At 43.8% G+C, this 23,134-nt stretch overlaps 1 protein-coding gene across 5 annotated transcripts in view; it reads right to left on the reverse strand.

Annotated features, from left to right (window-relative positions):
• Nucleotides 1–23,134, reverse strand: part of SHANK3 (SH3 and multiple ankyrin repeat domains 3) — a 371,832-nt gene that overhangs the window by 273,475 nt on the left and 75,223 nt on the right. For all 5 annotated transcript variants that reach the window (XM_068670237.1, XM_068670238.1, XM_068670239.1 and 2 more), the window contains 5 exons: nt 20,563–20,671; nt 6,327–6,478; nt 5,860–6,027; nt 4,640–4,756; nt 3,011–3,088 (listed from right to left, as the gene is read on the reverse strand). In XM_068670237.1, the coding sequence (XP_068526338.1) occupies nt 3,011–3,088; nt 4,640–4,756; nt 5,860–6,027; nt 6,327–6,478; nt 20,563–20,671 (624 nt within the window). The remainder of the gene's footprint in view (nt 1–3,010; nt 3,089–4,639; nt 4,757–5,859; nt 6,028–6,326; nt 6,479–20,562; nt 20,672–23,134) is intronic.

The following is a 23,134-nucleotide window of genomic DNA, read 5'->3' on the forward strand; positions in this document are numbered from 1 at the left end:
TGGCATTACCTCCCTAGGTAAGGAACGTGCTGATTTGCCTCATGGAAGATAAACAAAGAGATTACAACTTTTTAAACCTCTAAATTACTCGGTGTTATCTGAGTGAGCCATCTCAGGCCACTGACACCAAGCTATCTGATTAACAGTAACAATCAAATTAGCACAAGGTATATGCAGTAAACTGACTAAACAGCCATGCAGAATCAGAGGCATTTACACAAGCTCCAGCAGCCACAGAACTGCTGTGGCTACTGCACACTCCTTTGTACAGGCTTGGCTTTCCTCTGCTGTGCTGAAAATCAGTCACAGAGAGGTAGCACCTCTTTACCATGGCTACACAAAGACAAAGCGTGAGAAAGTGCCAGACTTTGTAGCATACGGTAACTTAATCACATGCTGAAATCTTGAGCTAGCAATCTAAGCCAGGAGTCAGAGTGCTTCTGTTGGAAAGCTGGGAGCTGATGGGAGCACATAACATTAATATCAGATGCTAGTTTGGATCAGGTCATGCCTGTCAATAAAAAAATATTCAGATTACCAAGCATGATTTCAATTCTCTGGAACAGAAACTTCCAATTGGTCAAACTACTTCAAAAAAAGAAGACAAACACTGCTTATCCCTTCTTAGAACTCCCTAGGACTCTGCAGGACATGAGCAAAATCAGAACAGGAGCCATTTGTTCTCTCTCCACCATCTGCTACACAACCCCATTTCCTTCAGATGCCCAAAGCAAAAAGGTTGTCCTTTCTCCATCTCTTGATTCCAAAAGTACAGTCAATTAAACAAGGCAACAGTTTCCTGGAAAAAGTACTTCCCTGGAAATGAATATTTTCACATTACATCTAAGAGCAGTCAGATGGGAAAAACCTCAGCTCCCAGAGGAAAACTCCCTGGAAAGCAACACTTTGAGCACAGCAGATCTTGCTGCCTCCATCCACACAAACCCTTTCATGACCCATCTCCCGAGGTGGGAGATTGGGTGGAACATGCAGAAAAAGGTCTGAGTTAAGGTGGATTCATGGAGAAAAGGCTCCCATGGGATGGGGTCCTCACCAAGGGCTGAGCTCAGGCACCCTTCAGCATTCGCTCCTGTTAACAAGGCACAGTGCTCACTGTAATTCAGAGCAAAGCTGGATGTGGTGGCCTCTACTTGTGTACGTGAGCACCCCTCTGGAGCCAGTCCCCCCGTGCTCTCTGGGCCACTGTGGAAGGGAGGACAAACCTCCCCTCCTCTGCAGGCAACTGACACTCACAGCTTCACCAGGTATGACCAGACAACAACCACTTACTAGGTGAATACATGAACTTATCCTATTACTGGTGTACCTCCATGGCACAAATCTGTTAAAGTTCCCACATATGACAAAATACCGGACAGGCTATGAGGAATGCTCAATTTGACCTTCCAGGCCCCTTCTTCTCTTAGCATCCAAGCCAACGCATAACACAGCTTGTAAGCAGCTCTGTCTTCCTCGGTCTTCCAAGAGAAATTACTTTCAAGAATATAAGCTATATAATCATTTCCTGAAACTACATATGCATTATTAGTTATGTACACACGAGAACTTAATAACTGGTATCTCTACACAGCTGCCTAATTTGTACATGTGTACTTACCATGATTGTATGTACTCTTTTTGGGACTGTTTGCTGAATTTGCATTAAAATGTACTTAAAATTTAAACGAAATATCCTGATGCAGAATATAGCACCATTCCCACAGCATGCAGCAGGGTCTTCCAAGGCAACCACAGCCGGTTCACCGTGGCTGCCAGTAAGCAGGCAGGTTACGTCAGAGAGCACTTCAGCTCCCCCTGAGTACTCATGGCATTCAAGCTACTCAAGTATTCAGTTCATTTGGAAGAATTATCATCCCTCAGGACACAAGGCTCACAAGAAGTACCCACTTCCTCCATGCGAGAGCCAACACGGGCACAACACAACCTGAGTGTAGCAGATTTCCAACATGTGCAGAATATCTGCCCAATTTCCTATCCCTCTCCTCCCAGGACATGCTGCTGTACAAACAGTTGTAGTTGCACACAGGGAACGAGAGTGATTGCATCTGTAATAAGGGATCTCTCACACAGCCCCTGCAAGCATCATGAGTGGCTGCTAACTTCATTGTGATGGTCAAGCTTGAGATGCTTTGGCCTAGAACCTCTATATACAACACTGAAAGAGTGAAGAAAAGCATTTCTAAAGGGAAAATGGTTAGGGAGCTCATCTGTGGCTACCCAAGCTAGTACATGATTAAGATGCTGACAGATACGCTCTACTCTCAAGGGACACCTGAAGATTAGTACTAGCTGGACAATGAGTCACAACATTTCTGAAAGGTCCGCAGGTAGAAGATTATGCTTCCACAAAAGCACAGGCAGAAATGATATTTCAAGTTCAAGAACTTTTCAAAAGAAAGGCAAAGCAGACTGAAGGGAAGAGACCCCCTGTATCACAGACTGCAGCCTATGATAATTTGCAGGCAATTACTTTCGCATGACTTGCAGACTTAGGAGTCATACTGCAAAGTGACCAAGTTTCCCTTTTCCATCTGTTTTACCTAACATATTTACATGAAAGCTATTGCAGAATTTCAATCCATTTCAATAGTGGTTTGAGGTCTTCTAACTCCCATTTTAAGTTTATTAACAGCAAGTTCAGGTGCACTTCTGGTGCAAAACTGAATCCTTTATTCATGAGGATTTTGCTCCCTCGCTAACATTTACTGGAACACTTCTGCAGAGAGCAATAATTCCTCCTTTCCACCTCCATTACACATGACAGAACAAGCAAAACTCTTTTAGTCTCCCACCATAAGATACCACTTTCATAGTCCCTCCCATCGCTTTCCTCCCTCCCGCTCCAGTGTCAGAATAGGCATCCTGAATCAATGGTTTTGTTCCAGTAAATGTTATCCCAGGCATGACCAAGGAGCATGTCAGCGGCTGCCACTGCCCATGCCAGAGGAGTTCTGTGGGAGGGACTGGGGCCCATAGCTCACTGTCTCACCTGGAATGCCGTCTGGCTGTTGTAGTTGCGAATCTCTTTGCTCGCACCACGGAAGAGGAGAACCCGAGCACAGCTCTCCTGGGAAAGCAAGGAGGAAACAGGAAGAGTCTGATTAGCACTGTAGACTGGTGACAACAAAGAAGCAAACCACATAGTTTCATTGCACTCAGAAATCCTCCTTTGGCAAGAGCAAGGAATATAAAAGGATCCAGAATCCCCATGAACTGGTTACCTCTGGCACCAAGCTGACCAATTCCATCTACCTGTGTGCCAGCTATAGGTGCTGCCACCATAGTCAAGCCCAAGTCCAAGACCACACGTATGAGGCACAGTGACCACTACACATTCCCACGTATTGCTATTTCCTAAAGCCTTTTAGCACTTCTGTTTTGAATGCTCTGTACTTCTCTATTGTTAATTCCACACATTTATGAGCCCTTGTACACCCTAATGCAGCTCTCCCTAACCAACCCAGTGGGCATAAACCCAGATATCAGAGTCATAGGTCTGCAGAGTGCACCCATCACATAACAAGCCACAATCAGCTTCTATTGCAAATTATAAGAGTATTCACTTTTTAAAACATAGGCACCTTGGAATCTGAAAAATTCCCTTTATAGCAAAAACAGAAAATAGAATATATAAAATCTGTAGGAAGGAATAAAACCTACAGGAGAAATCCTTAGATACTGAACTCTACATCTCGGAAAGAGAACAGTGGGAGGGCAAGATCAGAGAGGGCTCTTCCACTACCCTTAATTTCTTCTGAACTGAGATCAGTGGCCCTGAGGGCAGGGTACTCTGCATTGCCTGGTCAACCTTCTTTAAAATTCAGGGATTGGTAATAAGATGTTCATAGAATATCCTGAGCTGGAAGGGACCCACAAGGATCATTGAGTCCAACTCCTAGGTCCGCACAGGATCACTCAAAAAATCAGACCATGTGTCTGAGAGCATTATCCAAGCACCTCTTCAACTCCAGCAGACTCAGCACTGTGACCACTGCCTTGGAGAGCCTGTTCCAATGCCTGATCACCCTCTCAGTGAAGAACCTTTTCTTTAAACCCAGCCTGAATCTCCCATGTCACGGCTTCTCATCATTATGAGCATTTGTGTCAGGGATAGCACCCCAGCCCACATGCCTGCCCCAAAGGCTGTGAAAGCCACAGGATGTACCCAACAAGCCCTGCTTGGGGCATGTGCCCTCCCCAAAGTTACATGCAAGCACCTGGACCAAATTAGCACTCTCCACCCAGGCAAACTGCTCCCTCCAGCCAGTGATGGGGGCTCGCTGCACTTGGTGTGAAGAAGGAATAGGAATCAGAGGAAAAATTACAGAACAAGTTAGGCAGTAAACCAGCAAAAATAATCAGGGAATGGGACTAGACTGAAGCACAGACTCTTTCCCCTAGCCACCAGACTCTTGAGAAATCTAACATCAGTCTGCTGCTGCAAACAGAAACAGCCTCATCCCAAGACAGAGGGTGGATACAATTCAGAAAAACTTTTCTAGGCCTGCAAACAGTAATAGCAATCAGAAGATGCCCCAGCCCAGCATTGTTCCCTCTGGCAGGCTGGTTCCTCATCTATGTTTTCTTTGTTCTCATGTCTTGAATCACACAGAAGTACCTGATTATAGAGAGCACAAATATGAAGAGCGGTATTTCCTGAGGCATTCTGTGCAGTCATATCAGCTCCGTAGAAGAGAAGATGCTCCAGGTGCTGAACATGGCCGTAGCGACATGCCTGCTCAAAATGCAAAAGGGGAAAAAAGAAATAGAAAAATAAAATGAGAGAGCAGCAGGGAAGTGATAAACTTCATAACATCTTCCTGTCTCTTCTGGATTCATCTATGCTACAAAAGTTGTATCAGACAGGAACCTGAAGAGTTCCATTAACACTCACGCACACTCACTGCTCCTTCTTACAGCAATATATACACAAACACTTATCAGATAAATTACCTTTACACTGATTGCAAATTTGGGCTCAGCATCATGCAGGTATCAGGGACTCCTCCAGATCATTTGCTACATCAGTAATATTTATCTGCTGAAAAAAGCCCTGAAGCACGAGCAGGCAAAGCAGAGTGCAATAGATCCAGATCTAGTGTGGTGTTTTCCTCTGTGCTTGGTCCATCCCGGGATGAGCAGACCTCAAAGATCAGCCATGGCAATGTAGGATGAGGCAGGAAGGAGGAGAGTCATGTCCCACAAATCAAGATCACAAATGCATCTCTTGTTTTTTTCACTCATCCATCTGTCCTTTGATGTACCAGTACTGCTTCACCTTGCACGGCCTGAGAGCCGAGTGCTGTGGGAGGCCACAGGCCCAAAGGCAGCCTGCCCCTCTGACACTGCCAGACTGAGGGACTTGAGGCAGAGCCAGCAAAACCCTCCCTTCTCCAGAAGGAGCTCAGTCTTGAAGCACAAAGCCAGCTCAGGTCCCCTCACCCATCTAGCTCATCTCCTTCTTCCCTGTGCACCCTGTACAGATATAACTGTGTTTTTGTAATCAGGATGCCTCAGGCTCGATCAAGGTCCCAAATTGCTGTCCTGGCACACCTGTAATCTGGGGAGGATCCCAGACCCATTGACTAAGGCCAGCATGAAACAACCTGAATGTTAAGCCTTGGGTGGGACACAGAACTGGCACTCCCCGAGCAAATCCCCAGACAGGACCCAGGACACGACCCTCCCCCCATGCCGGCCAATCCTGCCATGCAGCGCCACCACTGCCCGCCAACAGGACACCGCATCCCTGCAGCACCTGAGGGGACAGGACAGGCCTCTTCACTGACAGTATGGCAGTGGTGGCCCCAGCTGCACCTTGTCCATTATCTGCCTCACCTGGTGGATCTCCTGCCAGCCGTTCTCATCCACGCAGCCCAGCCGGGCGTAGTCGTGCAGCAGGAGCTCACAGCAGTAGGGATCCCCCCCGACCATGGCGCTGTGGTACAGGGGCGTCAGCCCTCGGCTGTCCTTGTAGTCTGGGGAGGCACCCAGGTCCAGCAGCGTCTGCAGGAGAAGCGCCTCCATTGTCCTGCAGCTCCAGGCAGCCACACAGGACAACCCACCCTGTGAGGACTAGGGTGCTGCGGCCATGGCAGCAGGTGGTGCTCACCCCTTCCCTCCTCACGACTCAGATCATTAGTGCCACATTTTTGTAACAAGCTGTGCTCCCCAAATGCAGCACAAGACAGGTTCTTTGATCCCAGGAGGGTACACTGATGTGGGGGCAGTGACATGAGGCCAGGTCGGGAAGTGGAGCAGCTGGCACTGGGGCAAAGGGCAGAGGGGACCAAGCCACAACTCACCAACAGCGCCGCATGGTTGCGGCACCGCACAGCCTTGTGAAGAGCTGTCATTCCCTCCCGTGTCCGGAAATCCAGGTGTGCTCCCCCATTGCGCAGTGCTTTGATCATCTCGGCACCAAGTTCCAGCTGAGCCGCTGCAGTCAGGGGACACTCTGCAGAGCCCCAAGAGAGGGGTGAGAACCAGGTGAGCACACACACAGTGGGCATCACAGCACCACCATGTCTCCTGCCTGGGCTACAGCAATGCTGGGTGCTCCCTGCTCCCCTCAAGGGAGCTGCACCAAGCCCTACATTTGCTCCCAACCCACTCAGACAACAGTGATTCTTCTCAAACATGGGGATGTAGCAGTTCTTGGCCATGGGCTGGAGACTGACCATCAATTTTGTATGGGTGTGGGATAAGAACCTGGAGGAGATGGGCAAGGAAAGTGCTGTCAGTTTAACAAATGGCAGAAGCGTCATTGCTGGCTCTTATACTGCAGCAAGGGACACATCTGGGCACAGCATTTATACAAAGGGGAAAAGAAGAACAGGGTAAAAAGGATATCCTTGTTCCCTTTCTCCCCACAGTAAAGCATGGAAGGGCTACTGTTTTGGGGAAAGATGCACAGCTGTGCAACCCAGCAGCACTGCCAGCATACATGGAGTTGTCCTGAGCCCTTCCACACACAGCTGTCCTGTGGCTGGTCCTCATCATATCACATCACCAGCAGCAAGCTCCAAATATGAAATGCTCATCCCCAAGAGGTGAAATGCCCATGCACCCATGTGACAAACCTCTGACTCGTTGCACACAGAGCCCACACAAACTCACCTGGCTGACTGCAGTCCAATCTCTGACCAAGAAACAGTCCCAACTCCCAGGAGTGCCCAGTGCATTAGGACTTACTGCACTTAGGGGTATAATTAGAGTAGGCAGTGGAAGAATTACAGACATCCCTTTCAACAAGCCTTCCTCACCCAGTGCGCCCCACAGCTCCCTGACCACTCTCTGCATTTGCTTTGCAGATGGGAGCAAGAGCCCTGGTGCAAATCTGTTGCTCTGTTGGTGCATGCAGCTACAAAAAGCAGAAAGACCCCTCTGCACCAGACAGGCACTGCCCCTTCCATCAGGAGTTGCTACTTCTGTCCGTCAAGTACCTGACTGCAGCCTTCATCATTCAGCCAAGCTCTACCTGGATGGGTTTGCAAGAAGCACAGATTGTCTCCCTCTACAAGTGCATCTGCACACACCCTATTGTGGTCCTACTACAGGCAAGCAAAAAAGCTTTTTTTTTTTTTTTTTCCTCAAACAACTTTCTAGGTCCTCCCATCCAAATCCCTCATACCATAGCATATAGGTGGACACTAGCTAGACTTCATCAGCTAGAAATAAATTCATGTATTTTTTAGGAAGGTACCTAATTTGCACATAAATTAAAAACTCTCTATTTAGTAGAAATAACTATTAAAATGAAAATAATAAAATAGTTTCAGATACAAATACATTAAAAAAAAAAACAAGTAAATATTAATTCTAGAGCATTGCTATTAGCTATTTTTTTAATGAGATAGAAAGAGATCAGTCGGTGTTCTGTGGCTTTGCTAAAACTCTCAGGATTCTGTGATACAAAGCACACACACACTGTTGTTATATATCACAGAATCACAAAACAGTTAAGGTTGGAAGGGACATCTGGAGGTCATCCGGTACAACTCAAGCAGAGAAACATAGCGCAGGTTGCCTAGATCCACATCCAGGCAGCTTTGGAAGTTCTCCAAGGAAGAAGACTCCACAATCTCTCTGGGCAGATATGAATATATCTTTGCATATGTGTCCAAGTCAAGGGTATAATGAATAAAATGAATTCATCCATTGGCCAATAAGAAGACAGCTACAATTCTTTCAAGTTAGAAAATAAGAGATTCAATTTAAACATGAAGGTAATTACCACTGTAACAACATATACATTACGTGGCAATGTAATAGTGTCCACAGGGCCAACAATGTCACCTAAGAAAAAGCAGTGGAATTATTTCCTTATCTCAGCAAAAGCTGTGCAAATTAGCATTTGATGGAAAGTCCACATCCCTTCTCACACTGCATGCAACTACCATGAGAGAGCAGTGCCAGACACAGCACAAGAACTGTGGAAAATGCCACCTCTTGGCACACCTACAGATGGATGCTGTATATATATATATCTTGAACTCCAGACAGAGAAAGGCCCAAACTGGGCATTTCAAGATTCACTGAATTAACTGCAGCTAGCAATTTGTCCACTAAATCTAATCTAATCTCTATCTAATCTAGGATTTTAATGATTACAGTCTGCTAATTTTCGGAACTGTGCATATCCAAATATATATTTAAAGTAATTAACTAATAAATACATGAGATCCATAACAGGAAATGAAAACAAGCAAGACGGTATGTTGTACTTTGCAGTGTAAAATACGGATTAATGCACATAAGAAGGAGCTGTAGGTGGGACTCCTTGCCTTTGGGCTATTGGACTGCTGAACTTGCCACATGATTTGATACTGGTACACCCTTCTACACTCAAAAATGGCTCTACTGAAAACACTTGCACAACAAAGTCAGCATCCACCTATTCACGGCAGCTGCTCCTGTGAGCCTCTTCCTTAGCAGGGCTGAGATTAAATGCTGCAGTCAAAATCAGCAACAGTGAATTTTGGCCAGCAGATGAAAGCTGTGCTTGGGAGCACCACCAGTGGTCATAGAAACAACAGACCAGGGAAGGAGCAGGTTACATGGTCCAGACCTATAAAGCTGCCAGTGGACATTTCCTTTAATCAATGTGCCGTAAGAAGCAGAGGAGGTGATTGTTACAGCTGCTGTGGGGATTTCTTTGTGCAAATGGCACCCCTGCAATCCACAAGCCTAACTGGTGAGTGCAGCACAGATCCGAACCACCTCTGGGGGCAGGATGCAGGCACACAGCGCTTTGCTGGGGCAGCCAGTGCAGGAAACAGGTACAGCTGTAGAAAAGCTGCAAAAGTTAATTTCTGCTGCATTTAAAGCAGTGCTCTTTCTACATTTCTGTCTTGTATCTGTGTTCTCTCTTCCTTTGACTAAAAAAAGCTTAGGATGCAAAGCACTGCTTATATTTTAATTGCATACAGGGTACTCTGGCAATCCTCAGGCTGGTCACTTCTGTGAACGCAGCGTCCGAACAAAGCTGCGTGGTGGAGGAACAAGTCTGAGCTCCTGCAGCTGGGACACCACAAGACCACCAGCACCAGGCACAGCTCTGCCGACTCAGCTGGCAGTGCAGGTGCTATGCACACACCCCCCAGAAGCCGGCAGCAAAGAGACAGCTTGATGGGACAGCCACAGTACGGAAATGTGGATGTTCCTACACATATCGCAGAAGGAAACTGCGGCAGCTCAGCAGGCGGTGTTGTGATGAGACCTGGAATTCACACGGTGAGGCAAAGGCAGCGACGAAAGCTGAGACCCCAAAGGCAGTTTCAACACTAGCAAGAACTACCTCTTCATTCAGATAACAGATTTTTGTTGTTAAAAAGAAAAAAAAAAAAAGAAAAAAAAAAAAAAAAAAAAAGAAAGAAAAAAAAAAAACACTCCAGAACTTAACTTCAACCTTTTGGAAACAGGAAGATCTCTGTTCAAGTTGAGCTGGCAATGGACTTGATATGAAAGTTATCATGCAAGCTACTAGAGAGGAGGGTTAAGGTATACACAATGTTCCTATACAGAAATATAATACAAATAATAGGAAATATGTGCCTATGACAAATGCCATCTAGAAGTAGAACCTCACGGCACTGTTTTTCAGGTGTGGGTGAAAAACCTGACAAAATGACCTTTCATCTGCAATCACAGTTGAATGTAAACACATCATCTTTCATTAATCTGCATAACACATTGAATTGAAAGTGATGCTGCCAGTTCGCTTAAAAATAAATAAATAAATAAATAAATAAATAAATAAAAGGAGGCTTAAAGTAACTGGACTAACAGACTTTAAACTGAGAAGAACCATAACTTTACAAATCAAAAGCCACTGAAATTTCCTCCAGTGTTCTCCTATCTAGGCCACAACTGCTGACTGAACCAAAGTGCAACTTTCAGCTTTTAAAATTCAAATCAACAGAAAACATATCATATTTTAAAGTGAGTTATTCAGGTTCTTAATCAAGTAATACTGCTTTTATACCTTGAATGCATTATGCCATAGCGAGCAGTCTGCAGTACAGCACAGCCGAAGCAGGAGATCAGCAGGCTCCAAGTGCCTTGGGCAAACATTTATCCGTAATGTTAAGCAGAAGGTGCAGAAAGCACGGCCATGCACAGTAAGTATCTCTCCCTAATTACCTATTCCTTCAGCTCTTTGTCCTCAGATCATACTGAGCCACAGTCCGTATTGCTGCACACGGTCAAGAAAATTTCTTTGTAAATGCAACAATTTCCTCTCATTGTTGCTGTTCTCCTGTTGCAACCCTGTTAAATATTGAGGATTGCTTTCACATTTCTCCATTCTGAACTAATACTCAGGTTTGGGTCTTATTTTAGAATAATAGTAACTTCTAAAGTATGTTTTCCACCTTTAAAATCTGCCTACAGAGCAAGACTTTTTTTCTTTTAAACTGTTTCAAAAACTGTTAATCTTTTATAGAGTATCTCACCAGCAATCCTGCAGCACTGAAACATAAACTATGGCAAATTGGGCTGTGATGGTTTAAGAAATTGCACTTATCTGCTCTCTCCCCCTCAGCAGACCGAGGAGAAGGGAACGTGTCCCTGCACTTCAGCTGCCTCCACGCAGCTTAAAACCACTCCCAACAGCAGCTTAAGTGGAGATATCAAGCTTTGTGCTTGACTGAGCTGAGACAGCATTGTACCCTCCTGTTGGTTCTGCTGTGAGGATGGCACCACAAATCACACAGTATTTTATGGTGCAGTCTGCATTATTCAAAGTACACTAGATGGATTTAACTCTGCAGAAGAACATTTCTCGAAATAGGCACGTCCCACTTACTTTGGGAAACTTCTCATAATACACAGAACCACAGAATGGCCTGGGTTGGAATGGACCTCAAAGATCATCTAGTTCCAACCCCCCTGCTATAGGCAGAGAAGCCAGGTGGAGTGCACAGAAATAGTTCCATTTAGAACAATTCAGCAGAGGACAAGCATGTCCCTGGTGTGGACAGGCTGCAAACCTCCCTGCATCTTCAGTAAATGTAACATTACTGCGAGACACGAACAGCCTATGATCATGGCAGAATAAGGGAAATGTCTACTTCCTACAGGGGACAATTTGAATGACAAGTCCTGAACCAGGACTTGTCAACAAGGCCGTTGCGTGCCTTGGAAAGAGAAAGAACAGCACATGCTGGAAAGAGAAACTGAGAGTAAACACAGGTATTTTGATGGCCAAGAACAACTGGGCAAAAGTGTCTCATTATTCTCCTCTACAACACAGATAGATCCCCTTTCTGAACTGCTAGAATTGAAACCTCAGGCAGGGTTATTTGACATCTCTCCTTTACATGAACTAGCTCACAAGCAAGGGGAAACCTCTGCTTTCTGGAAAACCTAGCAGGTTGCAGGTAAGACTATTAAATTCCCTATGCTGAACAGTCGTGGATAATGACCCATAAATAATTTCTGCAGTGATATTCTTTTCCCTAGGTCAAGACACGTAGAATAAAAAGTTAGAGAAACTGAGAAGAGGATGAATCAGTTTCATTAGGGATCTGTACTGCAAAGTCTTTGAGACAGAAATATTGTATTCACTGTCTTAAAAATCAGCAGAGCAGTTTTAAATCACCTTCAGACTGGGATGAAGGAACCACTTGTGTTGCACATGAGTGGTTCAAGAAGAAACCCCAATTTTGTAGGAGGAAGGAGAATAAATGGTATTTGTAATTATCCAAGCTTTTGAAGACCTGGCCACACAGAAAGAAGCATTTGGTGTCAGGGCCTATTTGCTATATCACTGGTAAACTTATCCTAGAGACTCTGTGGATAAAAAAGCATAGCTGATAGCAATGCTGTTTTGACTCGAAAGGTTTTACTACAGTGATTTTGTATAGCAGAGATGAGAAATTAAAAATAGAAAAAGCTGCTGTGCATAAATGCTATCTTTGCTAAATAACAAGCACTGGAAAAAATGACCATTTATTTATTCCTTCTCTTGAAATCTTAGTTGAAGAGCTGCCCACATTACCATAACTTTACTGATAAATCTGAAAGCTCTGGGTTAAAAATTCAATGTACAAGTATTCTCAACAAATAAAAGACTCAGATTTTCTCAGACTAAGGTTTTGAAACGTCTTGGAGAGGGGAAGTTTGACTTGGCAGCAAATTAGCCATTGAGTCTTTAAGTAACAAATCAGAAAGAGCAATGTACCGGCAGTGTTTAACCCAGGAACATAGAAAGGCTCTAGTCAAATGGGCCCCTCCTTTGGGAGAAACCCCACAGAACTGGAGACCTGCTGTGGCAGGAGCAAAACTCCAATGGATGAGCTGCCTTGGGAGCACAAGAAGTTTTGTCTCAACGAGAAATCATTCATGTAGCACAGTAGCAGAAAAAAACTTCTCTCTGAACCACAGTTTTCTGGTTCCTGTCCAGCTTCCAGCTTGCCACCTCAGGTCTCTCCTCTGCACACAGCCATACCTGCAACAGCTCCACCGCAGGCAGAGCCTGCCCCTCACCCCAGCTTCCCAGAGAAGGAAAACCCCAGTCGTGGCATTACTCCTCGTTTCCGAGAGCAGGTCACAACACTGCAAGCCACCACATCATACATGTAGAGGAGGGCACACTGTAGATTCACGGATGGGTTAGGAGGTAAGAACTGCATTGAAGGCTCCTGTGCTTCAACAGGAAGGTTTCCCTGCAGAGTGAAGGTAGGCTTTAAGAACAAAAATAATAAGAAAAGGCAGCTCCTATAACACCAATCAGGTTCTGCCCAGAACTGTAGGTACAGAAGCCAGTTCTTAAATCAGCTTAGTCTTGGCAGGATTCAAGTCTACATCCACACCTACGTTCAGTTCAACAGTCTTCCCTGTTCTGGAGAGGGATATTAAATATTAAATTAATGCTCTCCTTTCTCTCTAGACTGTCTGCTTCCCCAGGGACTTGCAAGGAGATGGTGTCCTAAAATGAGACTTCACTGTCTTGATCCCCAGCAACTCTCTCCCTTCCCAGGTTTCCTGCATCCTACAATCTTGGTGTTGCACTGTGGGCAAGCCAATGTCCTCCTCCTTTGCTTAACCTTGGGGACTGCACATTTTCATTCCACCAGACCTCCTGCATTGCAGACTGAGAATTGGGTAAACCCCTTGAATATAAAACTATGAAAACATTCTTCCATCCATCACCCTTATCTAACAAAGACAGCAGGAATGACATAGAACAATAACATTTTTACTTTACAGCTTACCAAAATAAAATGTTATCCTGAACATATGCATATTTATTTTCTCCACGAACAAGATGCCACAAAAAGGATCACAACTGACACACATCAATCATATTGCTCAACAGACTCCCATAATGTCCTCAGACATTATGGTAAAAAAGCCAATATGAAAACTTTTAAAGGAAAATAAATAGAAAAACAATCCTCTCTCACCAGGTATGTCCAATACCCTAAGGTTCAAATAAAAAAGCATAGGGCTCTTAAAAACAACAACACTATTATGAAACAGGAAGAGGCTTCCAGTTACAGGAATGAGAGGGCTGGAACACCTTTCCTATGAAGAAAGCTGAGAGAGCTGGGGCTGTTCAGCCTGGAGAAGAGAAGGCTCTGGGGAGACATCCTTGCCGCCTTTCAGTACTTAAGGGGGACTTAGAGATGGAGAACAACTTTTTGTTCAGTCAGATAATGACAGGACAAGGGGGAATTGGTTTTACACTAAAAGAGGCAAGATTTACATTAGAGGTTAGGAGGAAGTTCTTCATTCAGAAGGTGGTGAGGCACTGGAACAGGTTGTCCAGGTTGTGGATTCCATATCCTTGGAGACCAGGTTGGATGAGGCCCTGGGCAACCCAATCTAATAGATAGCATCCCCACCCAAGGCAGGTGGGTTGGAAGCAGATGATATTTAAGGTCCCTTACAACCCAAAATATTCTATGGTTCTATGATTTGTGCAGCTTTTAAAACTCACATTACATATTATATCAATACCAACATGATTGGCTGCTAATACTGCCATAGGACAATACAATCCGTAACTCTGCTCTCATACTCTGCAGCACAGGATCCCTGCATACCCTTCATCTTTCAACCAGAAATTTAGGAAATTCTAGTTTAGTAAACAAGTCCATTGTCAAGACTCCTATCAGGAAAGTAAGACAGCCAAATAGGAGTTTCACAGGGAATATCATTCCTTCTTTTCAGGTATGGATCTATTCCAACTGTACAAATAGAAAAGCTGTGCTAAGCTGGATGCACTATGCTTTCCCTTCTACAAATGGAGAGGAACAGTCCTGCATATGAAGTTCAATCTGGTGACAATTGGAAGATATGGATCAGAAGCACACATTACACTACTATATAAGGTTTGAAAAAATGAAAACTTAGAGGAGGCTGGATGGACAGCTAGATTCAAGAGTCAGCCTTAGAGGCGGTCCAAGGAGAAGGATTGTTACTGTTACGGCCAGAAGTGGAAAAGAAATCAAAAATAAACATATTTTATTTTCTTGCCTACAGTTTCTGATTTCTTTCAGTGAGACTGTCATCTCCTAATTTATACAAAGATTCATGAGAAGCTCAGGTCCTGAGAAAAGTCATCAAGAAGGACTGTTTGAAGTGAGAGGTGAAGAGTAAAACAGTGCACTGTCTTCCTCAAGCCAAAGCCAGAGGCATGGGATTCAGCCCACAAATTAACTTTCCTATTCATGGGTACACAGGCTCCCGCGTGGTTTACAGCAGTGTGGTAGATAACTCGATGGAGCACAGCTGAGCTCACCCTGCAGCAGCCCACAGGTGGGATGCAGCCATCCCCAGCAAGGAGCCCGCCTGGCAATGCCCATCCAACTTGGAGCAGCAGACAAGCCTCCTGCCAGCCCTGCATCGCGTCTGTCAGGGACTCACTGATGGCTCAGATTGCCCAGAGTGAGGTGCCCAGTGCAGGTCACCGACTCTGCCCCAGAGCTGGCAGCTGAAAGGCATCTGGGTGCCCTTCACCATCATCTGGAACAGGATTCAGTGTACAGCCCATGCTGCATCCCTGTACAGAGGCACTTACATTTCTGTTACATCTTAACACAGAAGGTGAGGACAACCCAACGTTTTCCTTCAGTGTTGGATAAGCTAGTGAAATTAGACAGAAATTCACTAATAATGGGACATGACGACATGCATGGGGAGTTGATTGAAAGAAAAGTCCACGTGCTCATCCCAGGGATCCCTTCAGTCTTACAAGCAGGAGAAGACATTGTTCAGAAAATACCAGAAGTGAACAGCCAACCACATGAGAGCAAAACTGAGTTTTGCTAAACTTGGGTTTAGGGAACACTGGCCCATTCTAGAGGATTTTCTCAGTCAACAACCTACACTTCACAGAGAGGTGAGGTAATGATCTTGGCTGAGAAATAAGTAGAACAATTAGAAAGACATTAAACCAAGAACACAAGTGAAACAATTCCAAAGAGGGAAATAGAGCACAAATGCACCATGTCAGAAGTAATTAAGGCCATTTGACAAAGAATGAGAGTAAGATTTTTCTTTTTCTTTGCTCATTTCAAAGTACTAGGAGACCAGATAACAGCAAAAAGGATGTGGACTGCTTTTACTGGTAATAAGAATCTTGATATAATTGTCATTACTGAAATCTACAGACAATTACACCATTTTAGAACATTAAGAATGAGAAAGTACTGAGTAGGCAAGAAGGCCCAGAAAGAGAGTTCACATTAAAATCCCATCATCTATCATATGTCCAGCAATAATTCAGAACAGGGCCACAAATTCATGTAAATTAGTGTCTGAAGTAACAAGTTAAAAGATTCTTCATGAGATTTTATTACAGACCAGTAAAGAAAAAAAATTAATTAACCTTTAAGTGTTGATCTCCAAGTTATATGAATTAACACTTGCACTATCAGGACAACTTCAAGTTGAGAGCAAATGCTGGCTGTCCCATCCAACAACCAAAAAAAATATCATTTCATTTTCTAAAAAGGAAAAAAAGATTGCTTTTCTATAGATAATGTTTTGCTCCAACATAGGTAAATGCTACGTTAGATTTCAACATAAGGAATAAAAATCTACTAAACACTTGACTGCTGCTTCATCGGCTAAAGACAACGGGGAGAGATGGAAGGCCCAACCAGCCAGGTAAATATTTGATGCTTCCTAAGGGAATCAACCAAGGGAAATTAGATTAGATTAGAAAATTTATCGTAGAAAACATGGGAGGCTTAAAATTAAAAAGTAAAAGGTGACTGGGAATTCTTGAAGAACAGTTTCAGGAATACTGCTCCATAAATTGAGGAGGAGAACCACTGCTGTGTTCTCCATCCAGGTCAGCACTGAAGTGGTAAGAGCAGTTACAAAGACTCTAACACTAGGCCATGATGAAATAATGGTCAGTATGAATTCAAAATTAGAAAATGAAGGGCAAGAACAAGAACAAATTATATAACAGTAAAGAAAACTGCATTTGCATGGCAAAGGACTACTGAGAGGGGTTTTGTTACTGTTGTTTAAATTAGATAATACCAAAATAATTTCCTACACCCTGTGCAAACTAGTCAACAAAGCAGATAATGAATAATTGCTAATAAATACAGAAAGCAAGATGATCAATATTTTTAATTTTGCTGCTGTGGAAATATTATTTTCCTTATTACCAAATAAGGATTTTTGGCATGAGCTACCTGAGCTTGAATAAATTGTTTACATCTAGTGGATGTTGTATATCATCCTCCTTAACTTCTTCCTGAAGGTCTTTCTGGGACAATAAAGTTAAATTTTAATACATTTTGAAATATTAGGACATTCAAGAAGACTATAAAGATAGCAATGTCAGGCCAATATTCAAAAAGGAGTAAGATGATCCACAAAACAACGAGCCAGAAAAATAGCACTGATCCCGGAAAAATGCTCGGAAAATTCATTTGGAATTTAATTTTGACACAGCATTGAAGAATACCGATATCATTAATATTGGCCAGCTGAGTTTTACCGTAAATAGTTCTTGCTACTCACACGTATTTCCTTTTCTTGGTAAATTACAAGTCTGATTGATGCAGATAGCTGTATTGATGTAAGACTTGTGCTCAGCTGAGTCCTACATGACATTAAAAATGAGCAGTATAAAATGTCAGTTACACATGTTTTAAATTAACTAAAACCCAGTGAAGGAGAAGCAGTCAGAGTGGTTACTGCGGAACATGTTTGCATATGCTGAAGAGGCTGTACAAGGTGTTGGACTTGGCTCTACCTTCATCATCTTTATCTTGATGTAAATGGAAATTTCTGATCATATTTGCAGGTGACAAAGCTTGGAAGACTGCTGGGCAATTCCAGAACCAAAAACAATAACCATGTCAATCCTGCAGGATCCATCTTAGCCTGGGGTGAACACATGGCATGGCGGAGGAAATGAGCTGCCCTGTATGGCTGCACCCTGTGGTCACAGCTTTGAAAAATCCTCCGACATGCTCCCACCTTGCTCTGTCCATCAGCCAGCCAGGCTGCACAGGGAAGCCAATGGGAGCAAAACCAGCCTCACCAAAACAAAGCTTCCAAACAAGGAACAGCTTCGTGGTTTCACCATGCTTCAGGTGACACAGGTCAAATAACCCCGGCAGGGAATGATGTAGAGCTCCATCGCAGAGATGTGCAGCTGCCAGGGTCCTCCCCAATGAGGCCACTGCTACCACAGCCCAGGAGAGCAGAGAGCAAGGACCCGCAGGGAAAACGGCACCTGCCCATGATGAATGGTGCAGACAGACAGCAGGTTGTCTGGTGCTTGCCTTCTTAAAAACCTCCTAGAAATGGAGCAGTAACAGGTAAACCTCAAAAGTGACAGGAAAACTGGAAAAAATACCTTCAATGGAAGGCTAAAGGAGTTTGGCCTCTTTAATTAGGAAAGAGAAGATTGAATGTTGACTTGATTACCATGTACAAATACCTTCATGTGAAGACATACCAGGTTCTAAAGTGCTCTTCAATCTAGAAGATAAAGTATAACGACAGCTGGAAGCTGAAGCATACAAATTTAAATGAGGTACGAATTTTAAACAGTGAGGGTGATTAACCAAATAACGAAAGATCAGCACGGATCCTCTATTCCCTGAATCAAGATTGATGACTTTCTGGAAAATATGTTTAAGCTTTGCTTAGTGAACACACACACACAAGGTGATGAGGATCCGATGAGATGCAGGAGGTCAGGTCGGACGGTATAATAGCTCCATCTGGTCTTAAATTCCAGATACCCATGAATACTGAGCAGCAGTTTTATGTCATTCTGTCACGCTCACAAAACAGATTGTAAAGCAAGCAGTAATAAAGTTGTTTTGCACGAGAATTAGGGCTCAAAATAAAGTGTCCAAGACTCCCTCTGCTCCAACACTGTTTTCACATCTCATAAAATCCAGTTTTGCCTTCAGTTCTGAACTGGAACAAAATAACTATTTGGATCAGGTGGTTTGTTGTTATGTTTTGTTTTCCTTCCTCCCACTCTGTATTTAAGAGTCTTTGCAGCATGCAAGAGTCTGTTCCTACAAACCTCCACCCTTTTGTGAAATAACATCAGATCCAAAACTTTTCCAGCATCCTAAACTTTACCAGCCCCATTGCGTGGGGCTTTGAGCAACCTGATCTACTGAAATGTATCCCTGCCCATGGCAGGGAGTAGGGACTGGATGATCTTTAAAGTCCCTTCCAACCCAAACCATTCTATGATTCTATGATCTCCTCAAGCACACTGCACTCTGCAATATATTTCAGAAAGCTGAATCAGCTTTAGAAGAGCGTAGGACTTTCTTTTTAAAGAAACATCACTCAAAATGCTTGAAAGGTCTTGGGCTAAAATGAAAGTGAAATAGAGCTGAGCTGTTTGGGCATGCTCCAGGGCAAACAGCAATCATGCTTGTATACTGCTAATGGTTTATTCTTCATATAGGCAGTTGTTCACCAGGACACTTCAGCAGGATCAGACAGAGTGGCTACACCAGCAAATTACACAACACAAACATTACTGTGTGCTGTTTGAATGCTTCTTGCCAGAGTTTGGCTAAACCAACTTTCACCTTCCCATTTGAAGAGCTGGCAGAGGCCAAGAGCCATTCTCAAGGGGCAGTTTGGGTGCAGCCCTGTTGTCTGAGAAGATAAGAGAGGTTAACAGTGTGCATGAGAGCAGACTGTGCCAGCTGATCTTGGTGTGGAACAACACTCTGGACACACTAGAACTCCTGCTACAGAGGTAGCCTGAATGTCAGAAACAACCTAAAAAGCCATTGAACTGAACTGGAAACACAGAAAATTAATCATCAAATTGGAGCCTGCTCATGGTTTGGCAACGTGCCCGTAATTCACACAAAGAAGTTCAATTCTATGCTAAATACTAATAAAGTGCATTACTTTAAAACAGAAACAATAAAAACAGTAGCTCCTCTCTCAGAACAAGACCATGAGAATACTCCCTCATGATCCTGTCCTTAAGGAAAATGCATGGGATTGTGATTCTCATTCTTTACACCCAGGATCCTGCAGACAACCCGACAGCCTGTGCTCCAAAGGCCTGACCTATCTCAGGTGCATAAAAGATAAAAATTAAAAAATGAGGCATCCAGAAGCCAAGATTTTATTTTATTGACCTCCAAAACATTTCTTAAACCTTCTGACAGCTTCATGAAGAAATTTTATGTTCACCCAATACGCCAGTCCAAGAGAAAGCTTTGTCCTCCGCTGAATCCGACTCTGAAAGATGCACAGCCCCACAGCTCTTTCATTTTATGTCATATTCCCAGACTATGCATCTTTCACTCCCCATACACACTCTTCTGCCAAGCACCTTCTGTAACTTCATGTTCCCAAGACCTCCAAGACCCAAGTGTCATAACAGGACACACTACTAAGAAATCCAGCTTACATACCTCTCTTCCAAACTTTTAATTTCAGACAAATTATCATTTGCTATGCCTCTTCAAGAACAACCACTCCCACAAATTCCCACTGCAACCCCTGGACACGTTTTCCCCCAACCCTGCCCTGTCATCATCCCCCGTCTGAAGAGGCCAATCTCACCTCCAGTATCCGGGTCATGGAAGTTGGGGTCCAGTCCCTTCTCCAGCAGTCTGCAGACCTTCTCCGCATTCAGCATTTGCACGTACTCCATGAACTTCTTCAGATTTGCCTGCAGCCGTGACACCCCAGGAAAACATACAACACATAGTGTTAACACACCAACGGGAAAAAAAAAAGCCACCAGAGGAATATCCTCATTCAGGAGATCCAAGGCAACCAGCAAGGATAATGGTGCAGCACCCACTAGAAGCCAGGGCACTTATTCATTCCCAGGTCCCTGAGACTATATTCTCTACAAGGCAAATACTCTCTTTAAGGGTATGGCATAAGTCCACATGGAATGTAGTCCTTCCTACCCACTCTTCAAGACTGGGGATTGCTGGACCATCCCAAGGAAGCCACCCTCTGCCCACACCACAACGCTCTGCTAAGGCACACTTTCTGTTCACAAACACCGTGAGGGCAGGCACCCGTTGTACATGCCTGTGACACAGATGCATCACCAGACATCTATCAAGGCATTTGGCAACCATGCAGCACGGAGCTGGCTATGGAAAGTGCAGTGCCAGCCACCCACTAAACAGCACCAATGTCGGCACAGCACACTTGGGTCTGTGTCTCACTGCAGCATTGCATCTTCTCTTGTAAATCATTTTGAGGCTGTATCATCTGTCTGCCTGTTGAACTTGAAATACTCAAGAAAGATCAAGCTACTCAAACACCGACTATTATTGTATGGTGTAATGGGTATGGCTGTTGCACTCTCTGCTGTGAAATTCTGTTTTATTCTTGGTGTAATTTTCTGTCTTTGGCCAGAGACATAAATTTGTTCTCTTGAGGGGACTGAGTGCTCAAAAGACTCCTTTAAGTCTGCCTGGCTGTTTGTAGGTTACTGTTTTTTTCCTCTTTTTTTTTTTTTTCTCTTTTGGATAGCTACACTTGATGAACATATCCTTTTATTAAATTTCTAGACTCTAGAAATTGCAGCTCTGCCAGGCAGGCAGATAGCACTTGGACAAAATACAATGTGAAAATACTCATTTCCAGTCCAGTTTTTCAGATCTTTGATTGCAGGTTGGTTTTCGTTTGTTTGTTTTTATTTTTCTTTTAGCTGATTTTAATTAAGCCTTGAAGCAGCCAGTTTTAGGAAAGGAAGTCTAGAAAGTGCCTGACATAGCAAAAATAGTGTGCAATCAGCTGAGGGAAGACTTTGGGAAATGCTCTAGCCAACCAGCCAACCTGCAATCAAGAATCAAGGAATAGCTGTAGCTCCTGTGAAATACTGCACTGCTGGCTGAATGCTTCTGAGCAGAGCAGATTTTCCACACAGTGAAAAAACTCAAGATTCAACATTTTCCTTTATTTGACACAGAAGAATGTTATCTTTTATGAAACAAAATGAATTCCAAAGTGTTTCACTTCAAATTTCATTTTGAAGTCTTTCAGTTGAAAAAAAATCTGAAAATACCAAGCACGGTGCAGAAACATTTATGATTGTTTTCAACGACCTTCTAAACAAAATTTCATTATGCATTATCTTGTGCAATATTTTGCTTCTGCCAAAGTTTAATTTTCTAAGGGGAAAAGTTAATACATTTAGAAGCAATTCTACAGAGGACACTGCAAATCCCCAAACTTGGGACCTGTAAAATTCACCTGTGCTCTTTGTCTTGCATGCTGAGGAGACCACGGCAAGAAGTTATACAAAAAGTATCACCAAACTGAGACTTTCAAAAGATGAGGCAAATTCATGCTGGGCTGTTTACCTGGTTAACCATATTCCCTCTGTGTTTAGTTAGTGTGCAAAGCTAAACATTCTTTGCATACGTTTTCTAAGATTGGCACCACAGACCCATGCCATAAAACAAGCCAGATCACATATGTAAAGTTCTGGTCATTGTAGCGCACCACCTCCTGCAACATTAACTCCATCTCATCAGAGATTATTAGCTCAGGCAAGACCTTGCAGTGGTGCAGCTCCACAATATGCATACCAGTACTAAAGCGGCTCACTCCAGATGTCCACAGTGACACCCAGACATGGGTCACCCGAAGCAGAAGGAGCTGGAAATGTGCATCCACAGCATAATTGATTCCCACAGTGACACCCAGACATGGGTCACCCAAAGCAGAAGGAGCTGGAAATGTGCATCCACTGCATAATCGAATCCCACAGCACAAATGGGCATGTGCAACTGCCATCAACTGCAGCAGTGCACAAGTGCTGCCTTTCTGATGGCAAGACACCTCCCTGACCCTTGCTACTCGGTGTTGCTTCTCCCCCAGATTCCTTCTTGTTTCATAAGTAACTAAAAGCAAAATATTTCTCCTGTTTTACTATTCCACCAGCACAAGTACAGTAACACTGGAGAAGCTCAAAGCCACCTGCCAGCAACAGCACAGACTGACCACTCCACGACCACCTCCAGGATGTGATCCCAAAATGTCTGTTCTCAACTGTCACCCAATTGTGCAGATTGAACCCTGTTCTTTCAACTCCTGTTTGTCCATATGTCCCTTCTCCTTCCAACAGCCATTTAGCAGATGATGCTAACCTAACCCAACAGACGAT

The sequence above is a fragment of the Anas acuta genome, chromosome 1 (genome assembly GCF_963932015.1).
Source record: "Anas acuta chromosome 1, bAnaAcu1.1, whole genome shotgun sequence".
NCBI lineage: Eukaryota > Metazoa > Chordata > Aves > Anseriformes > Anatidae > Anas > Anas acuta.